A 17,594-nucleotide genomic window follows, 5' to 3' on the forward strand; every position below is an offset into this window, starting at 1 on the left:
TAGATCAGGAGCGGAACCATAGAAATGGAGATCACATGGAGGATTAGCAACAGGGGAGTGGGAGGAGGAGAAGGGGAGAGAAGGTACAGAGAATAAATAGCATAGAGGGTAGGTAGAAAACAGACAGGGGGGAGGGCAAGAATAGTATGGGAAATATAGAATCTAAAGAACTTATGACACATGGACATAAACTAAAGGGGGGGAATGGTGGGGTGGGGTGCGCGTGGTGGAGGGAAGGGGGAATGGGACAACTGTAATGGCATAATCAATAAAATATATTTTAAAAAAGAAAACCAATAAAATAAATGCTCAAAAACTTGAAGGAAAAAAAAGAATAAGTACTTTGTTTATTCAAATGCCTTTGTGATGAAAATATCTTTCAGATAAAAGCACTGGATTTACAACCTCAATAAACTAAATTAAAAAGCTTAGTTAATTGGCCTACAATAAAATTACACATAAAATTTAATATGACCAAGTTCTGTTCTAAGTATCAAATTACTGCTTTGTTGTCCTACCATTTGTATAAAAAGATAAAGACCCCCATAATGTCAGTGGATTTTAAAAGCCCATCTTTATCCATCTAAATTTTAAACCTTTACATTTATACAAACTCAAAAGTCTATAAAATTTGTTTTGGTAATTATGGAAAGTCTTTACATAGTTTAGGAAACTCTGAGAGTTCATAAATTGTACTTATCATTAAGCACTTCGACAATGGCTAAGCTTTGTTAAAAACAAGGCAACAGGCCTGAAACAGAGTCATTTATGCTAAGCCCCACATCACCAAACTGAGACTTAATTACGGTTTCAGCTCTCCCAGAAATGGATTCTTAAACCAGTCAATCAGGAATCACCTTATAAGCACTATTTGGGTGATCTGCCTGCAGTTCCTGCAAGGAACTGATAGATCCCTGCAGTTCCCTAAAAGGAACGTGACCTCGTTATAACCAATCCACTTTTGTGTCTAGTGTAACTTCCTTGTTTCTGCTCCCTGTTGTCTATAAAAGTCTTTCATTTTATACAGCACCTCAGAGCCCTTTCTATCTTCTAGATTGGATGTTGACCTATTGATGAATTAATTCATGAATTGTTTCAACAATTAATTAAAGCCAGTGAGGTCTGTACATTTTATTCAGTGGAATTTTGTTTTTTAACAGCTTAAAATTAACACAAAGGTTTCTTTCTCCTTAACCACCTCAAATTGAACTCTTCATTCCACAGCATGGCACACCCAACAGCCACTTGGAATTTGCTTTCCTCTCCCCTCTACACAAATCACTTACTTACCTTTTGGTTGGAACCCCTTTTGCCTTCCAGCCTTTGCCTCTTCCCCTGACTGGGGAGGTACAACAACAATCGTCTGGGAACATATGTATAAAAACTACAGCCCTGGCTGGTGTGGCTCAGTGCATTGAGTGCAGGCCTGCGAACCACATGATCGTGGTTCAATTCCGTCAGGGCACATGCCTGGGTTGCAGGCCAGTTCCCAGCAGGGGACTCACGAGAGGCAACCACACATTGATATTTCTCTCCTTCTCTCCTTCCCTTCCCCTCTAAAGATAAATAAAATATTCTTTTTTAAAAACTACAGAAGAGAGGGAAGGGGGTACATCTTTGGTAACAACATCCTTAAGCAGCTGCACCAGCCCAGTGCACCCCACCTCTAGACTTTTTGATAGGAGAGCAAAATAAACCCCTTACTTGTTAAAGCCGTTTTTGACTGGTTCTCTGTTTCATAAAGCCAAAATGACACAGAAACACCTTAGTATGTGTTCCTTCCAGGGTTTAAAGGATAGCTACATCTGTTCTCTCGCCTCTCTAGCAGTTTGAATTTTTTCAATGCTTTTAACAATTTCTTCATCTAAAATACAGTATGAAACTTTCTTTATTCTTTTTACCATTCATTAGAATGACAAAATATACATCTTTTTTTTTTAAAATCACACTTTATTGTAATAAAATTAAGAGTATAGGATTAAGCCCTGGCTGGTGTAGCTCAGTGGATTGAGCACAGGCCTGCGAACCAGAGGATCGAGGTTCGGTTCCCAGTCAGGGCACATGCCTGGGTTGCAGGCCAGTTCCCTGCAGGCCAACTCCCAGCAGGGGACACACCAAAGGCAACCATACATTGATGTTTCTCTCCCTCTCTCCTTTCCCCTCTAAAGATAAATAAATAAATAAAATCTTTTAAAAAAAAAAGAGTATAGGATTAAGATGACTAGATAACTTCCTAGGAAGTTGTATACTACCAAATTATGTTTATGAACCTATATTCAACACAAAAATAGGAAAAATGTGGATGCCGATGTTACATAAACATGTAGTTCACCCCCCAAAAAAGGTGCTTTTAATAAGCCAAAGATATTTACCAACTATAAATGGGTGCACACTCACGAGAGAGGTGAAGAACAGATATCTCAGCCATGAACTACAATCCCTAAAAAAGCTAGAGAGATGTAAATTGTAAGCTGACCAAACCTTTATTTAAGCTTCTGGGAAAGTACAGAAAAAACAGCTCTAATTCCTATCTGGCTAAGACAGAAATCATTTCACCTATCAGACTGTGATTTAAAAAAAAAAAAAACATTTAAGGCCACTGAGTTTAAGAGGGCACAGAGATATTGATGGTGGTGGTGAAAAAACTATATATAAAAAGCAACTAGAAAATACTTATTAAGAGCCTTAAAACAACCAATACCCTTTGACACAACAAGTTTATATATAATACTCTGCTGTAAGGAAAAGAATCTGATATATGTATGGACCAAGATTTATATACAAGAACACCTATTAGTGTCATTTATGTTATTAAAATACCAGGGAAAACTTAAATGTTCAATAATTAGAAAGCATTATATATTCACATGAGAGAAGAATACAGACATCCATTAAAAATCAAGTTTTTGAAGGGAATTTAATACTGGTAAATACTGATCTATCCTTAAGTCAGAGGATCCCAAACTCATCTACAGTGCTCTTAGTAACTTTGTAACTTGTTCACAGCACATCTAGATCAAAAGAGATACCTATTAATTCCAGTGTGAAAATTCCTCACAAGTTACAAACAGAATTACTACATGATCCTACAATTCCACTTCTAGGTATACTCGTATACAGGTAGTAAAATATAGATATATTTTTTCAAATAATACGAGAGTATACAGCTTTTCCTCTCCATCCAACTATCCTTCCTATAGACAATCACTATTAGCAATTTATTGAGAATACTTTAGCAATTTATTGAGAATACTTTCAGTCTCAATGTTTGCAGTCAGAGCTTAAATCCCATTTGTCTTGTAACCACACTGCCTATGCACACTACTTACCTCATGGAAAGGAACCAAATGATAAATAGTAAAGGATGGATAAATAGAGATAATGGACAAATAGGTAGAAGATTGGCAGATGGATAGCAGATGGATGGATAGCAGAACAGATTGTTGAATGAATATGTGTCTAGGTGAACATTATTGAGAGATTGTTGAAAAATTCTTGAAAAAAATTATAAGTAGACATAAATGAACCAGTTTTTACATATTTAAAGGAAATGTGAACCAGAGATTTTTAATCCTTTCAACTATAGTTGACCCTTATACAACACAAGGTTAGGGGCATCCCTCACCACACAGCCATAAACCCCCATATAATTCTTGAATCCCCAAAACATTAACAGTCAATTAACACATACATGATCCAGCAGAAATAACACCCCTTTTTATTACAAAATCATAAACATGTAATTGTCTAACACAACAATATCATACTCAAGCACACCATATAACATTTTAGGTAAAATATTCAAATTAGAACTATAAATTACACCCATATTATTACCCTACCAACCACAATCAAGCAGGCATTACTTCTGCCAGACCCTACATTTTGTATATGTATTTACTCTTACAATAAAGTTAGAGGAAAAGAAAATGTTCTTAAGAAAATAATAATAAAGAGAATATACATTTACAGTATTTATTGAAAAAAATCCCTCAGCCATAAAAAAGAATGAAATCCTACCACTTGTGACAGCATGGCTGGACCTAGAGGGTATTAATGCTAAGTGAAATAAGTCACACAGAGAAAGACAAATATCATATGATTTCACTTATATGTGGAATCTAAAGAAAAAATAAAACAGAAACAGACTCATAATCACATAGAACAAACTGATGGTTGTCAGAGGGAAGGGGGATTGGAGGACTAGGTGAAAAAGGTGAAGGGATTAAGAAGTACAAATTGAAAAAAAAAAAGTACAATTGGTAGTTACAAAACAGCCACAAGGATATGAAGTTCAGCACCAAAAATATAATCAATAATATTGTAATAACTATGTATGGTGTCTGATGGGCACTTAGCAAGGGATCACTTTGTAATTTATATAATTGTCTAACAACTATACTGTACCTGAAACTAACAAATATTAAATATATACTATAATTCAAAAATAAAAATTTCTTAAAAGAAACCAACCTTTAAAAAAAAAAGAAAAAAAAATCCACATATAAGTGGACGTGTGCAGCCCAAAACTGTTGTTCAAGCATCAACTGTATATTATAGACATGGGTCCCAAATTTGCAGCTAGCACAGTGTCAGACACAAAGTTCAAATCAGTAAGTTATTATACTGTGAATATTGATTTAACTTCCGTACACAGATGTAAAACAAATATAATTTCTCTGTAAGTAAAAACAGAAAAATGTTTCTTTTATCTTGGTCTAGTAGTCAGATCATAAAAAAAATATTAAGAAACAAAGCACATGTTACATAAAATAAGTTAATGAATAACTGTTTATAATGGTAAAACACTAGAAACAACCTAAATATTCATAGGGAATTAATTTTATTAAATCAATGCCCTATTGAACTTAGGTAGTCAGACTCCTGATTTGAGGTCATGCTTAATATAAGAATAATGACTCCCACCAAAGACCAAACTGGTAATCTAGAAGATTAAATGAAGAAAATCTTCCAGAATGTAGAATGAGAAAAAAAGGTAAAAATTTTGAGAATGAATTTAAGAGACATGGAAGATAGAGCCTAAAAGATCAAAATTTCTTAATAAGCACACCTGAAGAAGAGAACAAGAGAGGGAGAAGAGAAAATGACCACATAAAGAAAAAATAAAAATTGCCCTAAACCAAAGACAAAAGAAAGGGTCAACTAAAGGATCCATAAGAAACTGGGAGGACTGGAAAAGAGGCATGAAGCCGTGGAGGATGAACTAGGAGGAGTGCGACTAAAGTTCCTAAATACCATTTTTAAAGTTCAAATTGTGTGCACAAGTTACCAATGCAAAAATAAATAAATAATCTGTAAAAGTCAGGAAACAAAACTAGATAATTTCTTTTTAAAAATGTATTTTTAAACAATTTGTTAGATAGATCCGTGAAATTTTAGAATGCGTGTATACAGTAAAAAATCCTGCTATTGCAGAGAAGAAAACACGCTTTCCTCCCCTCCCCCCAAAATTTCCATAAATGACAAAAAAATACCAGAGGACATGAAAATAGCATTAGGTTCTAAGAAAAAAATTCTTTTTTTAAAGATTTTCTTTATTTATCTTTAGAGGGGAAGAGAAGAAGAGAAATATCAATGTATGGTTGCCTCTCATGAGTCCCCTGCTGGGAACTGGCCTGCAACCCAGGCATGTGCCCTGACTGGGAATCGAACCGTGATCATGTGATTCGCAGGCCTGAGCTCAATCCACTGAGCTAGAGAAAAAATATTCTTAACACAGAATTCTATATTCCACCAAACTATTAATCAAGTATGAGGACAATACATTATCAGACACAAGAACTCAGAAAATCTACACATCCTATATGAAAAAGTTCTCAAAAAGATGTCCTCGACTAAACAGAAAAAGAGGAACCCAACAAAAAGCACGCATGGGATATTAAGAAATATTATTACCTGAGTATGACCCAGAAGACTTGAAGAAACAGCAAAATAAATGAATAAGGTCCATTAGGCCTTAATACCTAGATTATTTCAAGAAGCACTTATTTAATACGCAAGATTACACTTCCTTCTCTGTGGGTCTCAATACACTAATTCATTCAGCAATAAATAAATTTCATAAGCATAATAGTTTAAGATTTTTGAATGGTTTCCAAAGTTCACTTTTTAGAACCAATCCATATAAAAAAGCAATGAATAATCCCAGATGCTATAAAAATTCCACTCTAAAAATCAGGGGACAGAGCCCTGGCTGATAGCTCAGTGAATTGAGCAAGCGCTGCGAACTAAGAGGTTGCTGGTTCAATTCCCAGTCAGGGCACATGCCTGGGTTGTGATCCAGGTCTCCAGTGAGGGCCACATGAGAGGCAACCACACATTGGTGTTTCTCTCCCTCTCTTTCTCCCTCCCTTCCTTGTCTCTAAAAATAAATAAATAAAATCTTTTTAAAAAATCAGGAGATAGAGAAAAAAAGAGCAAAACAATGTTTCCTTAACATTCATGAGGAAAACCACATATAATATCTTGATAAATCAAGAAAAATAAATTTAAGTTCATAATTTAAACTCATAAAAGTATTCACTATAAAAAGTTAAAAATAACAAAGGTAATATATATCAAAGATGAGATGGGAAAAAGAGAAAATAAAAGGTAATGAGATTTCACAAAATTGCTCAGCTTTTCCAATGGAAAGTCAACAAAACTGCCTAGAACTGATAAATCAAGAAACAGAAAGGCCCTGGCTGGCATAGCTCAGTGGATTGAGCACAGCCTGTGAACCAGAGGATCGCGGTTCGATTCCCAGTCAGGGCACATGCCTGGGTTGCAGGCCAGTTCCCTTCAGGCCAACTCCCAGCAGGGGATGCACAAAAGGTAAACATACATTGATGTTTCTCTCCCTCTCTCCTTCCCCTCTAAAGGTAAATAAATAAATAAAATCTTTAAAAAAAAGAAACAGAATTATACATACGTCACTTAAAGTTTTAATGCTAAATATCAGCAAAACTTAGAAATAGTTAACACCTGTTACCTCTGAGAAGTGAAGGGGGCTTGGGAGTGGACAGTAAGAAGGCTTTTACTTGTCCTTTTATGTACAATTATACTGTTGGAGTTTTTCTTAATCATGTGTCAACTATTATTTAGTTGGCAAAATTTAATAGCATAAAAATATTTCCACTTTGATACAAATACACTCTAAGAATTTAAAAACTGCTGTGAAATTAGTTAATAGAAGTGTGGTTTTCTAAGTTACACAAGCCCACATTATATTCAAGATAGGGCAAAAGGAGGTTTACAGTTATTTACATGGAAAATAATACAACAATTAATAAATAATACAAGAATAAACTGTGTTTCACATACAGCTATAAAACTATTTTTGCCCCACTCTGTATAACTTTTCAAAAGAAAGGTCAATATATTTTTTAATTTCCACCTAAATCCAAAACAATAGGATTAGCTCAGTGTTTAAGTCACTCTTAAAATGAAACTATAATAATTACATTGCAAAACGGAAAAAGAAGAGAACGGTAACTTTTATATAAAGTAACATACTTTGTGCCTCAAATTGCTTGGTATTGTCATGGATGAGCTTATTCAACAATCATGATGAAAATGACAGGCAATTAGCCCACCCTATAAAGCCAAAAGTTTGCCTCATTTTTCCAACAGCCATGGGCTGACTTACTTTTCTGTCCAAATGTAAATATCTACAAATGTCTGCTAAACAGTTTGCCATGGCAGGGTTTTGGGCTATGGGCACAGACAAAACAAGGGTAGTTGGCCTATTCGGTAATAAAATCCACCTCCTAATCACATTCAGCTTGGTAATTGAGATCATCAACCACAGTCTCATTGAAATAATATTTTTAAATAGAAAATACACAACAGGTTTAAAGTCTCTAAAAGGAGATGTGTTTTTCCTTTAGGAAGACTCTATATTAGAAATTAAAAACATTTTAAAATAACAGCAATTATTTGAGGACTTGGCAGGTTTTTATTTCTCTTTGGTCCATTGCTGACTTCTGGATAAGAACTCAAACGCTCAATAAAAACTACTGCTGCATACTTGTATCCTGAATTACATCCTGTCATCTCTCTTGAGACTCTCTTTTATCCTGCACAATGCGTGCTCAAAACAGCTACTACAGGAACTGTTGGACTATCAGCTATTTATAAATGGTCAAAAATCTTTCAATAGCTTTGTCAGCTACCTCTTTATGGTTCTAGTTCGAAAAACTACCTGTTTTTAAAGACACAGTCATGCTAATTCTTCAAAATATTCAAATGCTCTCTGGAAAACAAGTGTCTTGTTCCTTTGTGTTGGAATCCAAAAGCAACACTAACATTACACAGTCACAACATAATAAGATAAGGAACAAGTTATTCTTTAAAAACACCTTAGCCAAATATTCTGACTCTAATTGTTTAACCACCAAGGAAATTTCAAATTCTAATGGACTGCCTAAGTCTTCTACATTGATACTTAACCTTCACTGCACTGCTGGTGCATTTTCAAAACTAAAACACAATTTAACATGACATATTAATTTTTAATCTAGCATATTCAGTTCAAAAATATACTACATTGAAGTAAAAATTCTTAATTCATCAAAAACCTTCCCATAAGTCTGTCTCCTTTTTTCCTACATAAAACTTGGAGACATGCCTTTCTCATGCTGCTAAATCAGTAATGTGCACTTCCTATTGCAAACTAATGATTATAGCTCATTCTTAAGTATTAACAATTATTTTTAAAGCTATAATATTTCTCTTCCTTATTCTCAGCTCCCTCCTAGTCTTTAGAAATTTGTATTTCATACATACCATACTAACAAATCATTTCAGCCATTACTTCCAAAGATTAGCAGCTTCTAGGAATTTAACTTACAGCTATATTATACCTACTAGGATATTCACTGCAGTGTCAGTACTAGCAAAAGACTGGAAATGGCCTAAATTTCCATCAAGAGGGATAAATAAATTCAACAAAATAATACAATGAAATGATTAAGAGGAACTAGGCATCTCAGTACATAAAATACGTAATAATCTTCAAGTTATAATTAAGGTTAAAAATATAGAGAAAAAAGTGTACTACCACTTATCATTAAACATACAACCCCCAAGAAAAGGAAAGGAAAGGAAACCAAGCATAGTTGCTTCTAGAAAGGGAAAAAGGTGGCAAAGGGAAGGCTGACATTGTATTATGTATCTTTTTATGCCCATACACTTAGTAAACACACATTCCTTTGTTTTTTATTACAAAGTACTTTTTTGAAAAAGTAATCAAATATCCTTGCTTCCATTCACAAATTGAGTTTTTCAGTTCTAATACTGGTTTGCTTTAGCAAACTATTTCATCCTCAAAATTTCACCTATAACTTGAAAGAAAAGACATGAGCATCTTTCCTATTCATCCACACTGTCACTTATTACACATTTTTATTAAAAGGTCACTTCATGGATTTGAGAATTACGTGCTGCTAAGCCACTCATTCCAACAACTCTAAAACTGTGCAGTCCAATGTTATGGCACTAGCCAGTTGCTCAGGCACACTAATCAAATTTCTTGAGGCACATGTGGCTATAGGCTACCTTTTTCATCATTGCAGGAAGTTCTACTGGACATCACTGCTCTAGTCTAAGGGTTGGCACACTACAGCCCACCACCTGTTCTTGTAAATAAAGCACAACTCCCAAAACACAGCCATTCTAATATATTTGTTTACACATTATCTGTGGATACTTTGGCACTGCAACAGCAGATTCGAGGAATCGCAACCAAGGCACATGGCCCACAAAGCCTAAAACATGTAGTATCTATGTCTCTTTACAGAAAAAGTTTGTCAACAACCGCTTGGTTTCATTGAAAAGAACATTTCCCTTGGGCCTCAAAATAAAGTTTTGAAGACTCGCACTGCATAAATGAAGAACAAATTAAACATAAACCAATTAACCATAAACCATGTCTACTTGATTTGCTAAGTGCTGAAGATACTTAATTTTTTAACATATATCCATGATATCAAAAAAGTCCTTAAATGTTTGAATGCTGGCCTGAAAGACAAAAAAAAGCTTCATAATTCAAAAAAAATTCACCTATATTCTTCACCAATCTATAAGAAATGTTTTGACTGTCTTGAAAAGCATATTTGTTAGAAAAAATTACACTAGACCTAGTTAGTACTTTAGAAATATTTACATTTAACCACTTACCTTATGAAACATCATTACATTTCAGGCTTTCAAAAACAACCACTAAAAATATCAGTGAAGCACATTTACCAAGTTAGGGTATTTTTTTAATGAAATACAAATTTTGAGTGTGCATTATATGCCCAACCCTGTTCAAGGCACAAGAAAGAGAATGATGATCACACATTCATAGCTAATAGTTTAAGGGGCAGATTAATATCACTTACAGTGATATTACACACAAAAGAACAAAGTGGGACAGAAGCACATCTAATGAGTATACTGGGTGAATAAAGGAAGACTTCTAGAAGCAAAGCTACTTGAGCTGGGTATCGAAGTATACGTAGAAGTCTGCCAGGTCTAGGGGTGAGAGGTGGAAAAGGAGAGGAATGGCAGAACAACACCATTCTAATTTGAATGCAGAAAAAAGAAAATTGGATATGAAAAGGACTTAGCCAAGTCCTAAAAAATATGAGGTCAATGCTATGAAGCATATGGCTTGAACACATGCAAAGACTTGGCTTGAAGACTGTAAAGACCAACGACTTGAGAAGCTGAATGCCATGACTCCTACATGCCAAACCAAGGAATTCAGATCAGATGTGATTACATGAGCCAAAGAGAATGCACAGTTTTCCCAGTAAGAGATATGACATGATTGATTTTATTTTGTAGGAAAATAACACTGGCAGCAATTTTGCTCTGGGACAGCAGTGAGGGAAGACCGAGACCAAGCAGCTATGCAAATCAGAAGATGGCCACAAGTAATGGCAGTGAAGATGAAGAGAAACCAGGTAGAGAGCACCTATATGTGGTAGAATCCACTGGCCTCATAATTCAAACCTACTTGGGTTTGTATTATGTCCTTCATATGTGATTATCTTCCCCTTTCCATATTTTTTGGTATAGATCTATTCTTTACATGGAAAAAGCCTATTCAGTAGGACTATCAAAACTGAAGGCCTGCCCTGGCTGGTGTAGCTCAGTGGATTGAGCGTGGGCCTGCAAACCAAAGAGTTGCTGGTTCGATTCCCAGTCTAGGGCACATGCCTGGGTTGCGGGCCTGGTCCCCAGGAGGGGGCCTGTGAGAGGCAACCATACATTGATGTTTCTCTCCCTGTCTCTCTCCTTCCCTTCCCCTCTCTCTAAAAATAAATAAATAAAATTAAAAAAAAAAAAGAAGCAAACATTAAAAATAAAAAACTGAAGGCCTTTCAGTTTTCCTTCCATAGTATTAGCATGGAAAAGACATTAGAAATACGGTAACTCAGCATTAGATCTGGATTTCAGGCTTGTCCTTGCTGTGAGACTGTGGGCGTGACAATTCACTTCTAAAGCAGGGGATGGAACTCATTTTCACAGGGGGCCACATCAGCCTTAGGACTGTATACCTATAAGAGGAATTAGGAGTATATGACCTAAAACCATTAGGAGTATATGACCTAAAGTTCTAAAAAGCTATGATCATACTGATACATTTTAATCTTTAGGAGGTCTCCAAAAAAGATGCAAATACAACCGTCTCTTTATTTAACTACCAACCAAATGTGAAAAATTCGTCAAAAACTGACAAACACGATTGTATCTATTATTTACCTACTATATTTGTGAAAGATTTCATGATCTACATTAGGACATATAGTCACCTACTCATCCGAAACCCTAAGGCAAAACTGAAACTCTGACTTCTCTGTCAGCCATTTCACTTTCAATTATTAAGTAACTGAAATCATTTTAAGTAATGATTTCAAAATCATCTCCAAAAAGGAGCACATTCTTTTATTGCAATGGTTCAAAAGACTAAACAAATGTCAGCAAAGTTGAATAGTAGTTTTGTTAGGTACAAGTTTTCAGACATAACACTAGCCTACAGAATCATGTTTGTATCTTGTACTGACAAAGAACTTTTTAACAATATTCCTTTATTAGTCAAAACAAAAAAATGTTTCAAACCTGAGAAGTAATGTCTTGAGATTTGTAACCATAAACTGGTATGTGTGACTTTTTACTAATGTTGAAAGGAAAACTGCATTACGAATTCTTCTCATATTAAAAAGTCTAGAAATAGTCTAAACTTGTTTATCTTCAAGAATAACTTGAGCCTGATTATTTTAAAGGATAGTTGGGTCAAGACTCTCTTCCTTCATAACAAAAAGATGAAGCAAATATCATTTAAAGGTTAAAAACCCAGATGTAAGTCTTGCATTTTCCAGTCTGTTCTTATTTTATGTAGCATAATTAATATAGCCTAAGTTATATATTCCAAAGGAAATGAGTTTTGTAAAAGTTAAACTATAAGTAGAGGGTTTTCTAATGATGTTTTATGCTACATTACTTCTTCCAATATTTGTTCTAAAGACCTGAACAATTTCTTGATTATGTGGTATACTACACTACACATACACTGGAACAATTTCCCTTCAAGGTACTTTTGTGATTTTTCTTGCTCCTTGAAATACAGTTATACATTTTTCTGAGTTAACCAAAATAAATTCTGGAAAGAGCTAAGCTGTAATTCACCATGATCAGAGTGTAGAATCCTTTGTTATGCAAATACATATAACAGAACCATCTCTAAACATTTTTTTCTTTCAAATTGCTATTATCAATGAATATCAAACTAATCCTGCTACAAGTCACAAGAGATGTGGGTGTTTAGTCTTAAATCTCAACTAGACCTTTGGTGCAAGATTTTTAAAAAGCCCTTTGATTTTTCGTGTAATATAGTGATGGAAAACTAATGCTTTCAGATCCTAAAAGTTTTCTATAAAGAATAATGTTTGAATATATACAAACTTACTAGAGAACTTTTCTTAATTCTAGTCAAACAAATTTCACTCAAGAAGGAAGTGTATTCAGATCAGGAACTTTATTAGAGGGGAAAATATTTTAAAAGAACGAATAGAAGTAGGAATTAAATTAGCTGGGTTTTGTTGCAGCCCGTGTTATTCAAATATAATTCAAAAGCAGAACTTTGAACTTTTTTGAAAAGTTGCCTATTTTACAAAAAAATTCAAAATCCATTAAAATTCCAGATCAAGTTCGTATATTAGCGTGAGTACAAAGTTAGCATGAAGAGTAAGAAAAAAGCATATCTGATCTGTTTTGCAACGCCAATATCCACTTAAGGAAATTAGATGTACTTATACAGGAACACCAGTATAACGAGTGGATAATCCTAAAACAAAATATTGACACAACTTAATCGCAGTACCTCACATTCCAAAATATTCATTCAAGGACACTTGACAATTAACTGAAAGAATTTCTAAATGGTTTAATAAGAACTGAATACTATGGGGCTCGCTCTGCTATAACAAAAGAAAATTTTATTTACAGTATCTTGTAATTTTCACGTTTTATGATAAAGCAATTTATAAAGTGTGCTTTTTTATTTCCTGTATGAAATCAGGACACATACACACTACCTACTTCGGTGCCAGAATTTTTAAGTCAACCATATTAATTACAACAGGATGCTAAGAACGATAAGCAGTACTTCAAACTTACTAATGTCACTGTTACTGACATTCAGTTTATCCACAAAGGTTCCGCTAAGATCCTAAAAATTCTCTGCTATACAGTTTGACCAGCTTTAAAGTCTAAGGGGGCAGGTAGATGTTCCTAGGAGCCCTCACTCTGGAGGAGGGGAATTCCTGCCAGGATGGGCAGTGATGAGATGATTAGTTTAAACCTACCCCTCGCAGGCAGGGAGCTGGTTCCACCTGTCCTGCAGTGCCCGCCTGTAAACCCTCCGGGACGACGGAGCGGTGTTCTCAATACATTATCCTTTCAGCCTTCTCCTAGCAGAACAATCCGCAAGGGCTTCCTAATAGGCCTCCTAGGAGTTCCTCCGGTTCTCCCTGAACAACCAGGAAAACAAAGGTTCGGGCCCAGATCTGTATCATTCCGCATTCCGTTCTGGATAACCTAGGCGTTCGATAAACCCCAGCACACAGTCACTGGGCAGAGAATGGAGTGGAGAACTTAAGAATACCCAACGTAGGGGAAAATGAGTTACCAGAGAACTAGACGAACTCTTACATTCTGTAGGCAAAATGCGGTTAATCTCTCGGGCGGTCCTATATTCGAAGGAAGATGTGGAACTCAGAATGTGAGGAAGCAAAATCAGGGGAGGACTCAAGAAATCGCCGGGTACACGAAAGGGACAGATGAGACTGCTCTGAGGGGCGAACGGGCAGACAGGTCCCAAGGGCGGAGGCTCCCAGAGGGTCACACCCGTGAGGCTGTCTGAGACTCCGGCGCTCAGCGGTCCGACGGGCTCCTCCGCGAGGTTTCAAACCACCGCCCCCGGGAGGAGCTCAGCCCATTGGAAGTTCCACAACAACCGTCACAAGCCCAGGGCCAGAGCGACAACTCCTCGGCGGAGCTCTCCCAGCACTCCGCATCTCCCCAGGAGACCAGACCCCACAACTCCACTTCTAACCAGGGTCCCAACTCAAGTCCCGCCGCCAGCTCCACGCAGGCGGAGAGCTTCCTCCGGGACTGGACCGACGCCCCCCGATTAAGCTGTGCCGCGAGAGTTCCAGGGGCGCGACGGGGCCGCGCGGGGTACAGGCAGAACCCGCATCCCTAAGAGTCTGCCCCGGGACGCAGCGCTGCGATCATCTCCGCCTCGCCCCCCCTGGCACGGCCCGGCCGGGTTCTGACCCACCCATCCCGCCCGGTGGCGGGCAGGGCGAGGACCCGAGCAAGCCTACTCCCCCGCCCCTGCTCTTACCCATCTTTCCGCCTCGCCTTGTAGACGTGCCCGTAGGTGCCGCGTCCCACTTTGCACCCTTCGTACTCAAACAAATCCTCCACCCGCTCCCGCTCCGCCGCCAGCTTCGCCTTGAAATCATAATCCATTGTCTGCTTCCCCCATAGAGGCACCGGGACGCGGGGGCTGCCGCTCAGTCCCTCCTCCTCCTCCCCCCGGCGACCGCCGCTCCACTTCTCCAACAGCCGCTAGTCGGGCACGCGCGCGCGCGCCGCCCGCTGCCTCGCGGTCTGCCTTCAGCAAGGGACTCCTCGGCGGTCGCGGCAGCCACCTCCTCCACCTCCTCCTCCTCTCCTCCGCGGCGGGGAAGGCAGCGGCTCCCGCAGACAACCTCAGTCCCGCCTCCCCCCTTCATTTCCTTGTTTTGGAACCTGGTGGGCCGCACCGCGGCTTTCTCCAGCTCATTAACAAACCAGTCCTCCCGCCCTGAGGTCGCAGAGGCTCTTGGTGAATGTAGTTCTAGCAGCCCCAGGAGCACGGTAGTTTTCCTAATAGAAGAAATACACCTCCCAGGTTGCATTGAGCTGCCACAGCCTCGCCCCTAACAAAGCATGCACGCTTGCGCACTGGGACCGTCCCGCCCCCTCAGGTAAAGCTGGACTGCCAGTTCCTGTGAAGGTAGAAAGCGCGAAGTTGCAGTTCTTTCTGCGAGTCCGTGGGAGCTGGTGAAAAGAAAGCCCTTATTTTAGTATGAGGAAGGGACTTCACTATAACTGTCCCCTAGCGATGACTTAACAAACGCCTTATCCTGGAGTTTGTGCCAGTGGTTTGGGAGGCTAGGGCTATAGTTTAAGAAGCGAGGAAGCGAGGACTGTGGTTAGGACAGTTGTACTGCAGATTTTTTTTGTGGCAATTGGTCCGCCTGCTGCCCCGCCCCCTATCCAACTGCTCATTGGCAGAGACTAGAGAATGACATCCTCGTTGGTGTGTGGGTATCCCCAGGCTTTGGCTTCTTTCCCGCTCTTGATTGGTAATTGAGTGTGCTGAGTTCTTCCTGATAGGTTAATCTTTTTTCTTGACGATGCAAAAACCGTATTTCAAAAACAAAAGCAGTTTCCTAGTTCTAGCACCGGTCTGAGAAGAACGTGTAACTTCTGAGCCCTGCAGCCAATCATCCTTTTCCTGGCCTTCTAGTCACGGTCTCAGCATTTGAGGTCTCCATAGCTAAGCTTGGGTCCTCTGTCTGAGGACAATTAAAGAGCTTGGAGGATGCAATGTTTTTAAAAAATCACTTGATTTGGATTGTAAAGTTCTTCTACACTGTATGCATAATGGTGACATTCTCCAAGGTGAACACCAATTCATTTCATTATTTTGTGCATAACATGTCAGGTGCTTGGGATACAGTCTTAAACATGATTGCTTCTAGAATGGGACTTACATACTACATTCAGTGAAAACATAAAGGAGGGAATGATCAAGTCTACATGAAGTGGTAAGGAAATAAACTGTGACCTGCCTGCTAGCTTCTGTAAAAAAAAAAAAAAAAAAAAAAAAAAAAAAAAAAAAACTGGACAATTAGAGGAGGGAGGGAGAAGGATGTTTTATCTACTGCAACAGTAGGTTCTCTGTGAAACTTCCTCGGATCTTTAAGTAAAGCGAGAAATATCTGAGTTTCTCTTCTTTCCAGGCATTATGATAAATGCTGGAGATGCCACATGAAAATTTATCTTTTTCTGTCAAGGAGCTAAAACCTATTGGAGAAATAAACACGCCAACAAAAATAAGCTGAGGGTACACTGACAATGGTACATATAGGAGGACTACTTGAGGACTCTGGGTAACTTCACAAAGAATGTAGGTTTGAGCCAAACTGTAAAGAACCTTATTTGGATGCCAAGTTGGAAAGTAGGAAGCAAAGAATCATTTCAAGTAGAACTGGCATGTATGTATACCATTAAAGAACAGGATATATTCTGAGAAATACTAAGGCAGGGGAGGGGGATGGCTAAGAAGAGACTAGACAGATTACCAGAGATCAAATTATGAAGATATGTATACACCAAGCACAAGTTTTAGATTTCATCATTCTGTAGGCAACAGGAAGCCAATGAAGACTTTTGAGTTAAGGAGTAATATAATAAATGTTGTGTATTCAAAAAAATCCTGACAACACTATCAGGGATAGATTGGAGGAAGGTAAGAACAATAGAAAAGCGACTTCTGCCAAGACGGAGGCGTAGGTGGAAACACTGTGCCTTCACCCACAACCAACTTTGAATACAAAAAAGGTTTAGTAAACAAAGACGCAGCCAAACAACAGAAAATTCAACTATACGGAAGTCCAACAACAACAACGAACCTCAACTGGGATGGGTAAAAGGGGCGGAGCCAGCAGCGGAGCATGGTCGGGCAGGAAAGATCCCCTGACCCAGGTGCGCAGGCAGCCAGGGTAGCAGGGAGGACCCAGTAAGGGTGTGGGACAGGCTGACTGTGGTCACACATTCGCGCACAGATAAACCAGCAGAGGAGTGAGCAGTGAGATGGACCTCGCAGGCCACAGCAGGCGAACCCAGTGAGTGTGCAAGGCAGTGGGCTGACCAAGGTCACACATTCACGCACACTGGGACAGACAAGCGGGAGGTGGCAGAGAAGACCGCCATTGCTTTCCTTTGACCCCGCCCCCACATACAGCATCACAACCCAGCTACTGGGT

The 17,594-nt window shown here is 38.4% G+C and overlaps 1 protein-coding gene across 1 annotated transcript in view; it reads right to left on the bottom strand.

Annotated features, from left to right (window-relative positions):
* CDK19 (cyclin dependent kinase 19) overlaps positions 1–15,285 on the bottom strand; it is a 144,483-nt gene extending 129,198 nt beyond the window's left edge. The window contains exon 1 of the mRNA XM_037065046.1: positions 14,900–15,285. Coding sequence (XP_036920941.1) covers positions 14,900–15,027 — 128 coding nt within the window. The 5' untranslated portion in view covers positions 15,028–15,285. The remainder of the gene's footprint in view (positions 1–14,899) is intronic.
* Positions 15,286–17,594: the final 2,309 nt, after the last annotated feature.

Source organism: Sturnira hondurensis, unplaced genomic scaffold, assembly GCF_014824575.4.
Source record: "Sturnira hondurensis isolate 20B ecotype Veracruz unplaced genomic scaffold, ASM1482457v3 Scaffold0015596, whole genome shotgun sequence".
Taxonomy (NCBI): domain Eukaryota; kingdom Metazoa; phylum Chordata; class Mammalia; order Chiroptera; family Phyllostomidae; genus Sturnira; species Sturnira hondurensis.